The 18,795-nt window shown below is 38.5% G+C and overlaps 2 protein-coding genes across 3 annotated transcripts in view; one reads left to right on the plus strand and one right to left on the minus strand.

The window, feature by feature from the left end:
• EIF2A (eukaryotic translation initiation factor 2A) overlaps positions 1-12,736 on the minus strand; it is a 38,312-nt gene extending 25,576 nt beyond the window's left edge. Inside the window, exons 1-3 of one of the 2 annotated variants that reach the window (XM_032263342.1) lie at positions 12,600-12,736; positions 6,808-6,877; positions 723-797 (exon numbers count right to left, since the gene is read on the minus strand). In XM_032263342.1, coding sequence (XP_032119233.1) covers positions 723-797; positions 6,808-6,847 — 115 coding nt within the window. In that variant the 5' untranslated portion in view covers positions 6,848-6,877; positions 12,600-12,736. The remainder of the gene's footprint in view (positions 1-722; positions 798-6,807; positions 6,878-12,599) is intronic. The other variant, XM_032263334.1, reaches the window with a different exon arrangement.
• SERP1 (stress associated endoplasmic reticulum protein 1) lies at positions 12,249-17,415 on the plus strand. The gene is made up of 3 exons (XM_032263353.1): positions 12,249-13,400; positions 13,671-13,746; positions 14,937-17,415. Exons 1-3 carry the CDS (start codon positions 13,317-13,319, stop codon positions 14,975-14,977), a joined length of 201 nt encoding a protein of 66 aa, XP_032119244.1. The 5' UTR covers positions 12,249-13,316; the 3' UTR covers positions 14,978-17,415.
• Positions 17,416-18,795: the final 1,380 nt, after the last annotated feature.

Below are 18,795 nucleotides of genomic sequence, written 5' to 3' on the forward strand. Positions count from 1 at the left end.
ATACATTACCATTGTAAAGAACAACATTTAAAATTTACCTTTCAAACGAATGCATTCATTTTCTCCCTTTTGAAAAACCTAACAGTATTATATGTGGTTTAAAACAACATAAATAACTTAAAGCCACACAACAAATATTTTGGCATTTGCCTGGTCTGTGAAATAAAATGTTGTAGTAACTCTTGGAAAATTAAAAAGGACTGGTATTCTTAATAAAATACAAGCATTTAATAAACATAATTTTTTTTTTCAAAACCAATTTTGTAAACTGATATGTAACACACTAAACATGCTTTTGAATAATATACACTTATATATACATAAGACTAATAATAATAACTGCAGACAGTTGTTAGTAATTTAACAGCAAAGATAAAAAGTATCTACATCTAGGATTAAATGAATAGAGAATTATTTTCTCAGTGCAGATTCAAAAAACTCCAACCAATAACTTATAGCTCTACTTAAAACAATTTCTCAGCTTCTTTAGCATTATGTTTTTCATACATTAATTTTTAATTCTAAGTAACTAGATAAACAAGTCATGGCATATAAACAGAAACAACAGAAGGTATTCTCTGTAATGAGAGGCAATCCCTCACTACATCATGACATTAAAAGATGGATTTTATTGAGACTCAAATATCTGTTATTCAAATAATGCCAGTTATGTTTTATATTCATGACACACAAAATATAATGTTATGTAAATGAATACTAACTTTTCTCCATTGCCCCAGGCAAACAAGGTTCCATCCTTGCTAAAGGTATAGACTTTGCAATTCTTCCCAGATTCCCTGAAAATGACAAAAAAAAAAAAAAAAAGTTTAAATCAATAAATATTAATATTTTTAAAAATCTGATTATAAAGTCAATCATTTCACTATGAATTTAATAACTAAGAACTTGTACAAATTTCAGAAAATTCCGAGATGCTTTCATCTGCCAAAATACTTTAAAGTGCAATACTAACAATCACCGTAAAGTAAGCTGGAAAATGATTTCATATTAACAGATCAATCTTAAGAAAAAAATAGAGGCCTTTTGAGTGAATAAGTTTGAGTCGTAGGGCTTCCATCAATTTCTCACATGTAGTGATAGAAAGTATAACAACAATAGGAAGCTCCTCACTTAACTAAATGCTGATGCAGTATTCTATACAAAAATGAATCTGTGGAAATCAGACTACTTGGCAATATTCTATCAAGTAATCAAAACTCTAAGTACTGTATCTGTCAACTGGAGACAGTTACTATTAATACATCACCCAGTGATAACACCCAAATAGAAACATGTATCTGTGTACATGTAGATGTACATTAGCGCAGTCACAACATGAGATGAGAACTTCCCGGCTAATAAATAATTTGAATTGCTAAATAACACCAAATGCACTGAGAACTGACTAATACATCCCTGTACACTATCTTTACATTAATTCATCTGCACAAATGAAGTTGACATTTGTGCTTCTGCAATCACACAATAATGACAGCTTACACTCAGTTTATAGATAACAAAACATTTTTTTTTTTGAGATGGAGCCTCGCTCTGTCGCCAGGCTGGAGTGCACTGGTGCAATCTTGGCTCATTGCAACCACCACCTACCAAGTTTTAGCGATTCTCCTGCCTCAGCCTCCTTGTAGCTGGGACCACAGGTGCATGCTACCACACCCAATTAATTTTTGCATTTTTAGTAGAGACAGGGTTTCACCATGTTGGTCAGGATGGTCTCAATCTCTTGACCTTGTGATTCACCCACCTCAGCCTCCCAAAGTGCTGGGATTACAGGCGTGAGCCACCGTGCCCAGCGAATAACAATTTTTAAAATCTCTTTCCCATGGTGCAGTGGCTCATGCCTGTAATCCCAGCAATTTGGGAGGCCACGGCAGGCGGATTACTTGAGGTCAGGAGTTCGAGATCAGCCTGGCCAACATGGTGAAACCCTGTCTCTACTAAAAACACAAAAATTAGCCAGGTGCAGTGGTGCGTGCTTATAATCCCAGCTACTCGGGAGGCTGAGGCAGGAGAATGGTTTCAACCCAGGAGGCAGAGGTTGCAGTGAGCCCTTGTGCCACCATCCAGCCTGGGCAAAAGCGTGAGACACCACCACAAAAAAATAAAAAACTCTTTCCTGCATAAGCCGCTATGATCAAGATGTTCCCCATCCTATACCATCCTACACTTAGACAACTCATTTCTGAACCTCATGGCAGAATTTTACAATTATCTTTGTTAAATTCCACCCAGGTTTTAGCCTATCATTCCAGCCTATTGAGGTCTACTTAAATCTCTATTTTCTCTTTTAAAACATCAGTCAGTCCTTATATTACATAGAGAAGTATGTAATGTATAAGTCATAAAACTGTTACTTAGCTATCATCTAAATTATTTATAAGAATGTTCAGTGAGCCCTGAACAAGATCCTATGGCTCACCAACATCCTTCCTTCAAATTAAAACTAACTCATTAATCAGCTGACTTTACTGACCTTAACCAATGACAATTCTGTCATCATCACGCAATCCAAAGACTTTCTCATTTCTCAGATATTTTGCTAAAATTATGTTTACAGTTGTATTACTCTGATGTGTCTGGAAATTCTACCCAGAAAGGAAATGAGATAAGCTTGAAACAATCTGTTCTTAGGAAGCTCATTTTGACTCCAATAAACAATTACGGATCTCAATGATTATAAACTGTCCTTTTAATAACTTATTCTCGAGCCATGTTTCAGGCTGAAGACAAGCTTACTAAACTACAGAATCCAGAATTCAATTATTTTCTTGGTCTTGGCAATTGGGAAATTTTGTCTCTTTCCTTCTGGTATAATTTTTGGAATGAAAAATTTCAAATATACACAAAAAATAGAGAAAAAGTGTGATAATCCACCTATGCACTCATCATCAAGTTGAAGTAACTATTAACTGAAAGCCAATTTTGTTTATCTATTCCTCACTTTTGTCTTTAATGCCATAACATTCTAACACAAAACCCAGATGTCATTATTATATTATTCTATATTTCAGGATGCATCTCTAACCAAAGAGTGTATCCTTTAAAAAACATAATCACCACCATGCTACTTCATCTCACAAAATTAACTCCTTAATATCATTTAATACCCAATACTTGGATTGGATATCTGGGTTTTTTAAAAGCTCCCCAGGGTCATTCTAATGTGCAGCATTTGAGAACTACTCATGTAAAAGACTGACTGAATCCTGAGTTTAAAAAGTTTTTTTAAACGTCATAGAAGATATGTACAGCACTGTTCCTACTGTATAACTTATCAGGAGACACATATTTTTGTTCTACTCTTAGTGATACTGAGATTGTACTGGACTCAATCATGTGCCTCCTTGTATCTACCTAACTCTTCCTGCTGCCAAGCCTCAACCATTCAATGAAGAGACCTCATCTTCTAATGCCACTGGTTATCTTGGAGTCTGCAGGGTTGAGGGCCATATTTCCGCATGGTTCCAATCATGTACTACAGCAGCACACAGAGGAGCTTTGGCACTCAGATTCAACCCAAAGAGGCTAAAAGGCTGCAGTAAATTTCTTACCTGTCTCCCCACAATAAATTGTTCTTAAGTACAAAGGTTGCACACAGCCTCTCTGGAGACATTCTGCACACACGACCAAGCAACCTGGCTATATTTTGTGGATTTGTGGTCAGCTCAGTATATTCCCATCATATTTGCTTTCACTCCTTCCCTGCCTCACTTCCCTTTCTTCCCTACTCCTGCAGCCTTGGGATTGCACACCTCATGAAGTGTAGCACAAAACTTTGCCATAGATTTGTTTTTTTTTTTTTTTTTTTTTTTTTTTAAATAGAGATGGGGTTTCACCATATTGCCCAGGCTGGTCTTGAACTCCTGGGCTCAAGTGATCCACCCACCTTGGCTTCCCAAAGTGATGGGATTACAGGCATGAGTCACTGTGCCCGGCCAGATTCGGTTTTCTAGAATAATGCTTCTCAAATATTAATGTGCATACAGGGCAGGGCATGGTGGCTTACTCATGTAATCCCAGCACTTTGGGAGGCCAAGGTGGGTGGATCACCTGAGTCCAGGAGTTCAAGAGCAGTCTGGTCAACATGGTGAAACCCCATCTCTACTAAAAATACAAAAAATTGTCTGGGCATGGTAGTGGGTGCCTGTAATTCCAGCTACTCAGGAGGCTGAGGCAGAGAATCGCTTGAACCCAAGGAAGCAGAGGTTGCAGTGAGCTGAGATCACACCGTTGCACTCCATTGCTGGGCAACAAGAGTGAAACTCCACCTCAAAATAAATAAATAAATAAATAAATAAATAAATAAAACAATGTGCATACAGGCTGGGTGTGGTGGCTGAGGCCCATAATCCCAGCACTTTGGGAGGCCAAGGCAAGTAGATCTCTTAAGCCCAGGGGTTGGAGACCAGCCTAGGCAACACAGTGAGATCCCATCTACAAAAAATACAAAAATTAGCCAGGCATGGTAGCATGCACCTGTAGTCCCAGCTACTTGGGATACTGAGGCAGGAGATCATTTGAGCCTGGGAGGTTGAGGTTGCAGTGAGCCATGATTATGCCACTGCGTTCTAGCCTGCACAGCAGCACAAGACTGTCTAAAAAAAAATTTGCATATAAATCATCTGAGGATCTAAAATACAGATTCTGATTCAGTAAGCTGGATAGGGCCTGAGATGCATTTCTGTACTGGCTCAGTGGTGATGCCAATATAGTTGGTCCTGGTTGGGCCCATGCTTCTACAGCAAGGTTCTAGAGAACTGGGCTTAATAAAAATTGGTCAACTGACTCAGATAATACCAGCTTGATTATAAAGTTCCCTATTAACAATCATCAAACAGTTCAGCTAAAGGTTTCAGCATCTTTTGATGATCATCTGCCTAGATCAATGGTGCTTAAAGTGGGGTCCCCAGATTTGCAGCATCAGTGTCACTGGAGAATTTGTTAAAAATGCAAATTATTGGGCCCTATCCCTGATCTAATGAATCAGAACATTTGGAAAGAGAGCTGCAATCTGGGTTTTAACGAGCTTTTCAGATGATTCTGATGCTTGGTACAGTTTGAGAACCAGTGGCCTAGATCAATTTCTTGAGGATTATAAAATGGTAATTGTCTGATAAGCATCCATTCTGCATTTATTAACTGGAATTCTTCTATAAAGTTCTTTTTCTCACCAAGTATTTGGTTACTCTGAGAAACAAAGAAAGGCAAGATAAATGCTTGATTCCTTCCCTTTATTTATAAATTTTCAAAATTAGGAGTGAAGCCTCCATCAACCACTGATGCTGACCAGTAAGGTTTAAATGGAGGAGGAATTTTTAAATGGATTTAAAAATTTTATATACTTGACATGCTTTACCCTTCTATTCATAATTCTTAATATTACCATCTTTGAGTTGATTCCTATGACTCTTTAACCAAATCTCATTAGTCTTTTAGAGATTCTTTGCTTTTTGGCACAAAAGTCCCTACCTCAACTTGTACATTTTCTGTCCCAGACTTAGAGTGGACCACTTCTCCAAGAAGTGGTTCTTTTCAGTGAAGAACTGTATTTAGAAATCACAATCTGTGAGGCTGGGGTATTCACTGCTACTATGTTATTACTGCTTCCAGGCATTTTCAGTGGACAGAACTAGGAAATGTAAATGTTTTCTGAAAATAAACAATGAGTTCATATTGATATAAGCAAGTCTACCTTTCACGCTAATGTTCAAAAATCTTGGTTCCTAAGAACATTAATATAATTAATTTACTCTATCTTATAGTGGATTCAAATGACAATATAAACTTTCAGTTAAAAATAAAACTACTAGGTTGGGTGAGGTGGCTCATGCCTGTAATGCCAGCACTTTGGGAGGCTGAGGCAGGTGGATCACCCGAGGTCAGGAGTTCAAGACCAGCCTGGCCAACATGGTGAAACCCCGTCTCTACTACGAGCACAAAAACAATTAGCCGAGCATGGTGGCAGGCACATGTAATCCCAGCTACTTGGGAGGCTGAGGCAGAATTGCTTGAACCAGGAGGCAGAGGTTGGAGTGAGCCGAGATCGAGCCACTGCACTCCAGCCTGGGCAACAAGAGTGAAACTCCTCAGTCTCAAAAAAAAAAAAAAAAAAAAAAAAAAAAAAAGAGTTTGGCAGATCTTCATATGGTCATGCCACCAACATGATATAAGGCTAGGATCACTTATTTTAGTTTCCCACTTTAATTATTTTAATTTTTAAGTCTAAAACAATTATATGGTCCAAAGTCAAAACTATAACAAAGCTCATTCACAGATGTGTCACCTGCATCCTGTAACTCTCTCCCCCTATAAATAAGCATTTTTAACTGGTTTTTGGTTTACTCATCCATTGCTTTTTTTGGGAAAAAAAATATATCTAGTTAGCTATATACTATGTACATATATACATCCTTCCTTTTAATATCTTTTTCATTCTGATTTCACTAAGATGACTGGAAATGATCTGGCTATCAAATTTGCAAGTTTTTCTCATTCCTTAAGATAAAACTCTTGTAAACTAAAGGTTTGTATTCAATTACACTAATGTCCACACTTTTTCTTAGTATTGCTCCCCCTACCTTATAAATAGGCTTAAGTTACTGTTTTCAGATCTGAAGATCATTTTCCTTGATAGAGAACATGAATTATTTTCATCTTCAGTTAGTATTATACAATATGTACCAAGAAACATCTGTTCTTTTCCTTTTTTGTTCAAAATACACCACCAATAAAAACATTTTAGATTTACCATATGTTCCCTATAACATTACTTAACAAAATAAACCATACCTTGGAAACACTGTGCTTTCTGTAAAATGTGGTGGTCCATTCACCATGTACAGTCCTTCTGATCCCCGGACTAAAGAAATAAAATGAAAACAATAACAATTACTTTGTTAAAAAAGATTCAGTTAACACAAAAAATTTTTTTTAAAACAGCTTTAGTCAAAATGTGAAATCATTCAATATTTCATTGAACTATAGAATATTAGCAACAAAAGGGCACATTTTCTTACTGTTACATAAAATTATACACTTGCTAAGAAATACGTAACTTTTTAAATAAAAACTTGAAACTTTAACTGTCACCACTGAAAGAAAGGCAGCCGTGGTGTGATAGAGAGGACATGAACTCAGAGGCCGACTTAAATTTATAACTGCCTGTAGAATCTTGGATACACTACCATCTCTGAATCTGTGCCCTAATCTGTAAAATGGAAATACTAGAACACAAGACAGCTGTATGCTTTATACACAGTAATAAAAAATATAGTACATATTTAAAGTTTTTAGAACTATAAGACATTATTTTCAAAATTTCTCAAATTAAAAGAACAAGTGGAATGAGATATTCATTTATTAACGCCCCAATGACAGTAATATCCTAAAAAATTAAGTGGAAACAAAGTTAAAGATTAAATAATCATCTATAGAATGAGGTCATATTTCTTATTTTTAAATTGTTAAATTTATTTCTTTGAGACAGGGTCTTGCTGTCACCCAGGCTGGGGTACAGTGGCACGATTGTGGCTCACTGCAACTTCAAACTCCTGGACTTAAGTAATGCTCCTACCTCAGTCTCCCAAGTAGCTGGGACTACAGGCATGTGCCACCATGCCTGGCGATTTTTTTTTTTTTTTGTAGAAACAGAGTGTCACTGTTGCCCAGGCTGATCTTGAACTCCTGGGCTCAGGCAATCTTCCCTCCTCAGCCTCCCAAAGTGCTGAGATTACAGGTGTGAGTCACTGTGCCTAGCCTAGACTATATTTTTATAAATGGCTGAATTAAATGCTTCTAAAGCTGAACCAAATAAACAGATTCATTTATTCAACAAATGCTTGGCAGGAAAAAAACGAACTACCTCCCTCCTAGGCCTGTGTTGAACACTGGTGATATAATAGATAAGAAAAGCAGCATTGTCTCTGACCTCATTGACCTTTGCAAACAGTAATCAATTAGCCAAATATACAAAATTGTATACCTGTGTTTAGTGCTACAAAGGAAAGATATATGGTATCATTGAGGGTATAATAGAAAGTTTTGACCTAAAAATGGAAAGCTAGGGAAAGCATCCTCAAGTTATTTGTATACTGAGATTTAAAGGATCAATGGCAGTTAACAAGCAAAGAGAACAGAAACAAGTGCAAAAACTCCAACGAAAGAAAAATGACAGAGCATTGGGCGATGGAAAGAAGGCCTGTGTAACTAGAGGATGATGAAGCTGGAAAAGGAAATAGAGTTCAGGGGTGGTGGCTCACCCCTGTAATCCCAGCACTTTGGGAGGCCGAGGCAGGCAAATGGCTTGAGCCCAGGAATCCAAGACCAGCCTGGGCAACACAGGGAGACGCTGTCTCTACAAAAATTAGCTGGGCACGGTGGCATATGCCTGTAGTCCCAGCTACTCGAATAGCTGAGGCAGGATAATCAGTTGGACCTGGGAGGTCAAGGCTACAGTGAGCTATGATCACGTCACGTACCACCATGCCATGTTAATTTTTGTATTTTTTGTAGAGACAGGGTTTCACTATATTGCCTAGGCTGGTCTTAAACTACTATGCTCAAGCAATCCAATCTGCCTGATGGCTTACCAAAGTGTTGGGATTATGGGTGTGAGCCACCTTGCCCAAACTGACATTTTGTACTTCTAAGATGCCTTGGTAGATTTAATTAGTTTGTAGTTTCATTTTAATTTGAATAAAAGGATATATAGTTGAATTAATTGATTTACTCCTAAGCTGTGATACAAAGTTTATTAGGAAAGACACAAAATTAGGTCCATAACAGAACATAAACTGTTTTAAAACTAATAAAAGCCAAAATAAATTTGAACTAAAAAACTTTTCAATACTGAAACAATTTTTTTCTACATGTAACTTTCTACAAGGAATCCTTTTTAATTAGAAGTATCTGAATGTGAAACTACAATGTGTACTTAGCTTAATATAGCGTATTCTGAGTTTGTGTGATTCCTGGTTTTTACTGATTTCCTCCTTCAATCAAATGGGATCAGCAATATGTTCTAGTAGAAAGAAAAACCTAGAATGCAAGCAGTTTTTTTCATTAAAACAACAAATAAACCCCAGAGTTTCACACAGTCACTGTGTGAAATACATTAAACATCTATATAACCTTTTCTAAGCTTACTAGCCTTTTTAGAGACTCATACACAATTTATTGCTCTAGGCCTGAGTTAGAGAAAAACACAGGGCTTCAATAAACAAGGATCCTAGGGGTGTAGTCATCTTTAAAATATACTTTTCCCAACTTTTATGTTCACTGAACTACTCATCAGTGTAGGAAAATAACTCAATTTTGAATAAATTGTCTCAGTGACTTCAACCGGTCAAGCAGATTAGACAATATGAATTTCACATAATGGACATTGTTGTTTTATGTGCCTAGCATCCAGCTCCTCTTCTTTAGGAGGTGCTCATTTTCTTTTGAGGAGTATCTGGAGTGAGAATATAATTTAGTCCTGACTACATGATTAAACGTTGACTGATACAAAGATGAACAAGGGCCAAACAAAGTCAATGATAGCTAGCCTTAAGATTTTTCCTGAGACTACTGGCAAAAACGTGTCCTTTCCTTTGGAGCTGGGAGTTGGTTCAGTGTCAGTTTAAAAATGAATTTAATCTGGAGGAAAGCAAGAGCCTAGGGATGAAGAAAAACAGATTTCTGGCTGGACGCAGTGGCTCACGCCTGTAATCCCAGCACTTTGGGAAGCCAAGGTGGGCAGATCACCTGAGGTCAGGAGTTCGAGACCAGCCTGACCAACATGGTGAAACCTTATCTCTACTAAAAACACAAAATTAGCTGGGCGTGGTGATGTATGCCTATAACTCCAGCTACTTGAGAGGCTGAGGCAGGAGAATAGCTTGAACCCAGGAGGTGGAGGTTGCAGTGAGCCAAGATCGAGCCGGTGCACTCCAGCCTGGGCAACAAGGCAACAGGAGTGAAACTCCACCTCAAAAAAAAAAAAAAAAACAGATTTCTGAAGCCATATTTAGTATCTGGATCTAGCAGTACTGAGGCTTTTAGGTTATATGAGTTTAAAAAAATATCCCCTTTTCACTTGCTTTGGCTTTTTTGTCATTCCCAATTAAAAGTCGGGGTTAACAAAATTTACTGGCTAATCTGCAAATTATTCACAGCTCTAAAATCCAATGAGTCTAAATTTAACAAAATATTTTGAAAGATTCTATTGTTGAATGAAGTATCTACATTGAGTATGTTTAAAAGATTAAACAGTCTGTTCTAGTGAAAGAGAATGAACCACGGAGTTGAACAATCTGAATACATATAATCCTAATCCTGACAATTTGCAGTATGAATCTGATCACTTAATCTCTCTGGGCATCTAACAATATGAAAATATGACGAGCAGACTGAACAGACAACTTTAAACTCCTACAAAGTCCCTGATTTTAAGCACTGTAAAACAATTGTCATCCTTGGTTAATTTGACTATAAAGTGAAATTAATATCCTTCATTAATTTAGAAAAATAATCTCAACGTTATCCTTCCACGACAATCCTTTCATTGTCTTCCATGAAACCGGTTCCTGGTGCCAATTAATTTAGAGGGATAATCTAAACATTATCCTTCACCATGTTTCACCATGTTGGTCAGGCTGGACTGGTTTTGTGGGAGACAATTATTTCCACAAACGGGAGGGGGATGGTTTGGGGATGAAACTGTTGAAACTCTTCCACCTCAGATCATCAGGCATTAAATTCTCATAAGGAGCACACAACCTAGATCTCTTGTATGGTTCACAGTAGGGTTTGGGCTCCTATAAGATTCTAAAGCCCCTGCTGATCTGACAGGAGGGGGAAGCTCAAGTGGTAATGCTCGTTCGGTACCAGTCTGTGGCCTGGGGGGTTGGGGACCCCTGATTTACAGTATCTATTGTTTACCAGGCACTGCACTAGGTACTGAGGAGACAGATATCAATAAGACCCTGACCCTGACATTGAAGGACTCACAGTCTAGCAGGGGACAAAGACAAGTGAATGTCTAATTATCCTACTTAGTAAGTGAAAAAAAGTTTCAAATGTTCTTGAAGTACGAAAATAACCCAGGAAGTGACTGACTCTATCTGGGTAGAGTGAGGAAAGGCTTTACAGAACAATGGTGTCTAAAATGAATTTTAACAGATGAAAAGAGTTTGCAAAATCAACAAGAGGGATAGGATAATATTAGACTGAAGAAATAGGTTGTTCAAAGGGACTCAGAAGCAGCTCAGTATTGATGGAGCACAAAATAAGATGGGATGGTAAGGAAATAAATGAGTCTCAAGAGCTATTCAAGGATTATAAATGGTTATATACCCTATGCTACTCAGGATTCAATCTGCCCTGTAAGCAGTGAGGAACTACTATAGGCATTTTTAAAGGAGGGGCTATTTATCAGATTTTTCAATGTATTAATTTTTTCACTGAGTTCAAATAAGCATTCAGTATTAAAAATTGTGAATAACAAGGAACCTTTATGAACCCAAAAATAATTTATTATGTAATTTTACCTTTTAAACAGTCTTTGCCTAGCATATTATCTAGCAGATTACAGTCAGCGTTTGATAAATGATGACTAAACTGTAGAAGACAGAGTATCAGTGGGCATGGTGCTTAATAACAAATATTTTGAAATATAAAAATAAAAATGTAGAATGGCAAAAAGTGCAAAAATGTTGTAAGTTTCCTTTCAAGGGGTGGGGTGGGAGAATGGGAGGGAATAGCCTCCCTTTTTAAATGCAGACCTTTCTCTTAATGACTTTTTTCCAACTAATAGTTAATCACAACCAAAGCTTTCTTTTCCTTCTCAACCCTCTTTTCCTTACTTAATACTCATATGCAAAGACTCCTAGCCACAACCTAGTAAAGCAACTTCCCCAGCATTGTACAATATAAGTTTATTATCTTCTCTAACACTACACACAGTCTTCGGCTTTAAAATTCCAAGAGTCCTGTAATGCTCTACTTCTAATACGCTTATAACAATTTCAAAATCCAATGTTGCTATAATATCTCTATCATGCTCACTGCTACACCCTCTCCCAACCACAGCTTCGTTATTTGAAACCTGCATTACAGCTCCTCTCCCTATTCGGTCCTACAAACCTTATTAAGGCAGGAAGAAAAGAATTTGGAATTAAGTCCAGGTGTATTTAACGTGCGTGGTCATCCTAGTGGACTAACTCTTATGTTTATCTTTGTCCTTATTATAGAGTTAAATGACTTCACAGGGGCCCGTGTAACACCAGTATTGCAGACCCAGGTGTCACAAATTCAACTAGCACATTCTGATTTTCTCCCCCTTCTTCTATTCCTGTAGAAGATGAATCTGCAGACAAGAATGATGGAAGGGTGAAAGGGAGGGGGAATACGAAAGCCCAGAGGCGGAGTCTTCACTTCCGATTGCTACGCTATATTAAGAAAGCCAAGAGACAGTCCGGCCTTTCCGCAAGCCACAAGAAAAGGCAGATCTGACTCCCCGGTTCCTCGGGTAGTTCTCAAAAGCAAAGACAAAAATAAGAAACTGGTGTGAAGAAAGAGTCCCTTGCTTGTTCAGAACTCACCTGTCAAGAGCGGCGTGGACGGCGCCATATTGTCCCGGAAAGAGAAACCCATCCACTCGGGTGAGAGTTCACGAGGGCGGCACCCGGCCCCTACACGTCTCCTCAGGCGTGGAGACAGCGAGTTAGTATTTCCGGAGCTATCAACCTCGGGGCCAATTCACTTCCGGTTGCGGGGGGGACGCGGAAAAGGCGCCCGAACGCGCACGCGCAGATTCGGGGCGACGTTTGACAGGGCTTGGGAGGGCTGAACTGGGGCGGGTGCGCTTGCTTTCGCCCTCCTTCTCCAGCAGGAGGGGCGCGCACTTCCGCGGGGCGGAGCCCGCCTAGTGCTGACGTTGGCAGCAGAACCCAAAGTAGATCGAGGCGGCTGGCTGCACCGTCCGGTTGTTGCGTTGCGTTTCCTTCCTCTTTCACTCCGCGCTCCCAGCGGCGGCCAAAGCGGCGGTGACGGTGGCGTGAGAACGACCGGGCGGCCAGTTCTCTTCCATCCGCGCACCCGCCTCCCTCGGCCAGTCAGTAGGCGGCCGGCGCTCAGCTAGTGCTCAGCCTCCGCGTTTGCCGCGCCCAGGCCCAGCGGCCGAAGCTAGCGCCTGGCCTGAGAACGTCGGCGCTCCGGCGGCGCGGGCACCTAGAAGCGGAGCCTCGCAGCGGCTCGAGAGGAGGCAGGCGAGCGAGCTAGTCCGAGGGGTGGCCGGGGCAGGTGGTGGCGCCGCGAAGATGGTCGCCAAGCAGAGGATCCGTATGGCCAACGAGAAGCACAGCAAGAACATCACCCAGCGCGGTAACGTCGCTAAGACCTCGGTAAGGAAAGACCGGGCGCCCCTCTGCGTTCCGCAGCCGGTGCTGAGTCTGGGTCCCTGGGGCTGCGTCGCGTTTTGTCTCGGACCCGGCCGACTGTGGGCTGGTGCTGTGGAGGGGTAGGGGCCCGAGTCTGTGAGCCAGCCGAATGTGGGGGCTTGGGAACTGGAGACCTGTGAGGTAAGGAGGCCCAGCGACCGGGGTGCCGGCTGTGGGAGCCTGGGGTCCGAGTCGTTTCTCTGCATCTGAAATGGTGGATTTTCGCTTTTGCAGAGAAATGCCCCCGAAGAGAAGGCGTCTGTAGGACCCTGGTTATTGGCTCTCTTCATTTTTGTTGTTTGTGGCTCTGGTAAGTGTCTTGGGCACTCCCATCAGTAGGGTCTTGGGTGAAAGGGTTTAGGATGACGTGGTGACCGGTCAGTAATGAGTCCTACCTGCGTAGTTCTCAGCCAACCTGCCGAGGACTCCACATGATTCTATTTCATCTGAACCAAATTATTTGTTCCACATATGCACAGAGGGTGGTGCTCCAGAAACTTCTCCCAGCTTGATTTGTACTCACTGGAGATCAGAAAGGAGGTCAGGTCCTTGGTAATGATCGAGTTGGAAGAAATGTAAGACCGAACAAAACCTCATGGAATGAGAATTTAGAATGTTTTGTAACTCCATTATCAGTCTTTGCAAAGAAACTTATAAATATGTACATATAGATGTTAGAACTTGATTTAACATATGCCAGAATCTAATGTCTTAATGTCAAAATTGAGTATATTTTATCAAGTAAAGCTTGTGCAAAGAATTGATTCACTATAGTGGAAATGTACTTGATTGGCATTTTAATGTGTTAGTCAAATGTTTTTAGGTTAATAAAAGAAACGTTTGACATATGGTTAAAAAAAAAATTGTCAGAGCAGCCTGCTGTCAGTAACAGACACTTGCCTTTGCAAATAGATTACAAAAAAAAGTCTTTCCTCTCTCCATTTATCATCTTAATATGCAAGCTGTTAATATTGAAGTGGATGTTTGTTTTCCACATTCTAAAGTTACTGAGATTTCTGTTAAATGTTTCACTTTGCCTTTCTTCTGCACTTAACCAATTGGAAGCTTTCCTGATAAGTGGCTGAGAGCCAAGCAGTTTATATAACCTAAAGATTATTGAATTTCAGCTTTGTGAGAATGAGGAAACATGCGTGTGTTATAGGCCAGGCCTTAAAAGGATGCTTAATTATTTAGGGATAAACCAAAATAATTCTATGCTAGAAAAACCTGTTTGCTTTGGTGCTTTAAGTTCTTTATAAAATGATTACTTGGATACTTAGACATAAAATTCAGGGAAGCTAAGAAAAAAAATAACTCAGGGGCATTTCATTGTTTTATTTATTCAGATAGGTCTGTCTTCACTTCTTATTATAATGAAGTTATGTCGCATTTGCAAATGTAAGAGTATGGTTGGATTCTTCAGCTACCTTAATAAATATGTCAGTCACCAGACCTATTTCATTCAAAACTTATTTTAATATTTGCTCTTTCTTTTTGCAGCAATTTTCCAGATTATTCAAAGTATCAGGATGGGCATGTGAAGTGACTGACCTTAAGATGTTTCCATTCTCCTGTGAATTTTAACTTGAACTCATTCCTGATGTTTGATACCCTGGTTGAAAACAATTCAGTAAAGCATCCTGCCTCAGAATGACTTTCCTATCATGCTTCATGTGTCATTCCAAGGTTTCTTCATGAGTCATTCCAAGTTTTCTAGTCCATACCACAGTGCCTTGCAAAAAACACCACATGAATAAAGCAATAAAATTTGATTAAGATACAGTAGTGGACCCTACTTATTCAGTCAATAAAGAATAAGTTTTTTTAATGTGGTTATTAAAACAATGGATAATTAGGCTAAGTCTGCATACACAGGGTCTAGATTTTGTTAACCCTAATGTTTAAATGCAGTTAGCTTAAATTACAGTTTGAAGTCTTGTGGTTTTTATATAGCTAGGCACTTTATTACTCTTGAACTGAAAGCACACTCCCTTATAGGGTCATGTAACTGTCCTGTAATAAGGTGCTTATAAATGGAACAACTACACAGCCTAGTTTTACCACAACCTTTAGCATCTAAATATTTTTAAAAGCTTCTAAATGTCTAATATAAAAGATGCTTTAGCTGCGACATCTATTTTACCAATATTGTTTCCATTACACTACCGTGGATTTTACATGAGTGAGTATAGTAACCCAAGATGCCATTGAAAAGAAAAAATTGATCATTTTCTAACTTAATCAGTTACTTTGGTTTCACTAGAAGCTACCGTGGTGGAGTGAAGTCAGTCAGGGAAGGTTTATGTTACCTTGATTTCACCAGAATTATTTTAGTATATCCAAGGGGTTTACTATGCCAAACAGAATTTTAGGGAAAAATACTACTAAAAACGGATGCCTCATCAGAACATGCTGTTGAGGCCAATGTGCCATAAGATATTTTATTTTAGCATGTTAAATAGCACTTTTGCTAGCAAAAAAAGGCACATCAACTACAAAGTTATACTTACTTTGGAAATGCTTTTTCTAGATTAATGATTGAAATGCCTTTAGAGTACTAGACACATCAGCCTAAAGTGGCATCTTTAATTGAATGGATTTACTGATAAGGATCAGTCTTTAGTCTTCCCTTTGTTATATGATTTTCTAGGTTATGCTTGATCAAATTTACCTTTTACTAATGGTAAGGGTGAGGGTGATAGGGCAGGTTTTGGGTTTTCTAGTACTGTTGAAAACTGCAGGTATTGGCTCTTTGTATACTTAGCCATAACTTGGTGAAAAAAACCTGAGCAGTGTCTATGTGTTAATGCATTGGAAAGAAAGCTGCTTGTGTTTGCTTTGTTAATTGCCTTTAAAATATTTCTTTAAAATAAGCTGTTTTAAGAGGAACAGAAGGGAAATCTGCTACCTAGTCTATACACAGTGTGAACCTCATAGAGGGCTTCTGATAACCTCAAACAAGGAGAACAGTAAGGGAGCGGAGTGGTTAAGGACTTTCTGGAATAAGAAATGAATCAACTGACCTTGGGCCAGCAGGTTTTTAACTAAATTGTTACTGCCTTTCTCACCCAGTTAATCAATCTCTGTACTTGTTTCCCTTTTTGAAACAAGTATCTTGGTTAACTATTCTGTTTTATGGTTGCGCTAAATTCATAGCAGGTGCCTTATTTGCTTTGAGTCAGACCATTCCATATCAGAATTTTCCTTGTTTTTTTGTAGATAATTGGCTTTAAGTTGTCATTTTTGTTTTTTAATGTACAATGTTCTGATACATTTGACTGTTAAATTGCTGTAGCTGGCAATCATTTTACCTATGTAAAATTGCATTCCCTTTGTATTTCATGTGTAATTTACCAATTAAGTGCATTTTATATTCAGGTTGGATTATGCATGTTTGGGTAAACAAAAGCTGTGTCTCCCTTGATTTGTTCTTTAAAAATAAAGTTCCCTGAATATTTGATGCTTTTCTTCTAAAAGGAAATGATTTTACGGTTACCTGAGTGTACTTTTTATGGTTATTAGAAAATGATTTTAAAGAATGTTTAGTATTGTACTTAAAAGAAATCGTATGCAGAGGCACAGATACTAAGATTTATAACTGGAAATGGGTAGTAAGAAAAATATAGAAAGCACAATCATTTAAATATTTTTCCGCTTAGGATTTCCTAACCTCCTTTTCATCCCATTCAGGCTCAAAATAAAGCACAATTCTTTGATCTCCCTTTGCCAGTCGAATTTTATAGTCATCTAATGTTGAGCACAGTATAAGAATAAATACTTTATTGGGGTTGTCAATGTTACTCAGTTACTCTTTGTGGTTTAGCTGTAACATTTCAACAAGTTGTCAATTATTGTATCTGTTGGGTTGTATACAGTATTGCTCAAAATAATTAAGTGAACTTCCAAAAGTAAGATTTCCATTGTAACAGGATGCATTGTAATGGGTTTTGACTTACATTAAAGAAACGTGTATAGTCAACTGTAGGGCCATGACTCTTCTCACTGAAGTTACTGGAGTTCTGTTGGTACAAGGGACAACCATGTTGAGCTGGATTATGTTCTTGCGCTTAGTGGCAGGTTCACCAACAAAACTTGTGCTTTATTATCTGTAAACTTTAGAGCAGCAGATTCTCCATGTAGAAATTGTTCTTAAGTTTGATTTGCCTTTACCTGCCTTTTTAGTTTTTAAACTTATTTTTTAAATGGAAACCCTGACTTTCCAAGAGGTAGGAGTTGGTTGGCTTCAACAGCAGACTCTATGGCACTCCCTCAGAAATGCATTTCCTGTCTAAACTTACTTAGTACCATGCTAGCTGTTTGTACTACTTTATCTTCAAATTGAATTAGGACACGTGTCATTATTTAGAAAGAGGACTAATGAACAATAAAAGGCTAGAAATTAAGGGAAAAAAATTAACTCTCTGGGCTTAGGTAATTCAAAGTAAATTAACATATATCACAGAAACAAAGTTAGAGGGACCTGGAAAATTTAGTCCAACTGCTTCAATTCACAGATGAATAAAAATGTGCATTTTAGTCAATGATCATACATGCCAGGTATGGAACTGTGAGTACATAGTCCCGATACTGAAATATCTTTCAGTTCAGTGGTGAAGGAACAGACATAAAATGAAAGCATAACCACAATCATAATAAGTATTTCAAAGGAAGAGTAAAACCAGGTAAATTTTTGTTTGATTTTTGTTTTGTTTTGTTTTTGCCATCATAGAGCTAATTTGGGGAGAGCAAAAATGAACCAGAGTTTCTTGCACTCTATGGTAACAATAGAAATTATTGCAAAACTTACACTCAGAACACTTCTGTTTTCATGAGCTCTTTGCTTCTGCTTTCACAAAAGTTTTAAAATTTTTTTAATTGCCAATTCAAAGAAGAAAAATGGAATCTCCCTTTTATGAATGCATAAAAAAATAGTGACAAATTTACTGTTGGTGTCACTGTACAGCACAAAAATGCAAAGCTCAGTAATGTTACCACTGTGATATATTCAAGGTTACATTTTTAAAATTATTTTGCTAGAGTTCTATTTTGTTTAAAATTTTTTCATCTGGGCCAGGCGCGGTGGCTCACATCTGTAATCCCAGCACTTTGGGCGGACAAGGTCGATGGATCACTGAGGTCAGGAGTTCAAGAACATCCTGGCCAACATGGTGAAACCCTGTCTCTACTAAAAATACAAAATTAGCTGGGTGTGATGGCTCATGCCTGTGATCTCAACTACTTGAGAGGCTGAGGCAGGAGAGTCACTTGAACGTGGGAGGCAAAGGTTGCAGTGAGTTGAGATCATGCCATTGCACTTCAGCCTAGACAAGAAGAGCAAAACTCAGTCTCAGAAAAAAAA

The sequence above is a fragment of the Sapajus apella genome, unplaced genomic scaffold (assembly GCF_009761245.1).
Source record: "Sapajus apella isolate SASKATOON/1434 unplaced genomic scaffold, GSC_monkey_1.0 scaffold4, whole genome shotgun sequence".
Classification (NCBI taxonomy): domain Eukaryota; kingdom Metazoa; phylum Chordata; class Mammalia; order Primates; family Cebidae; genus Sapajus; species Sapajus apella.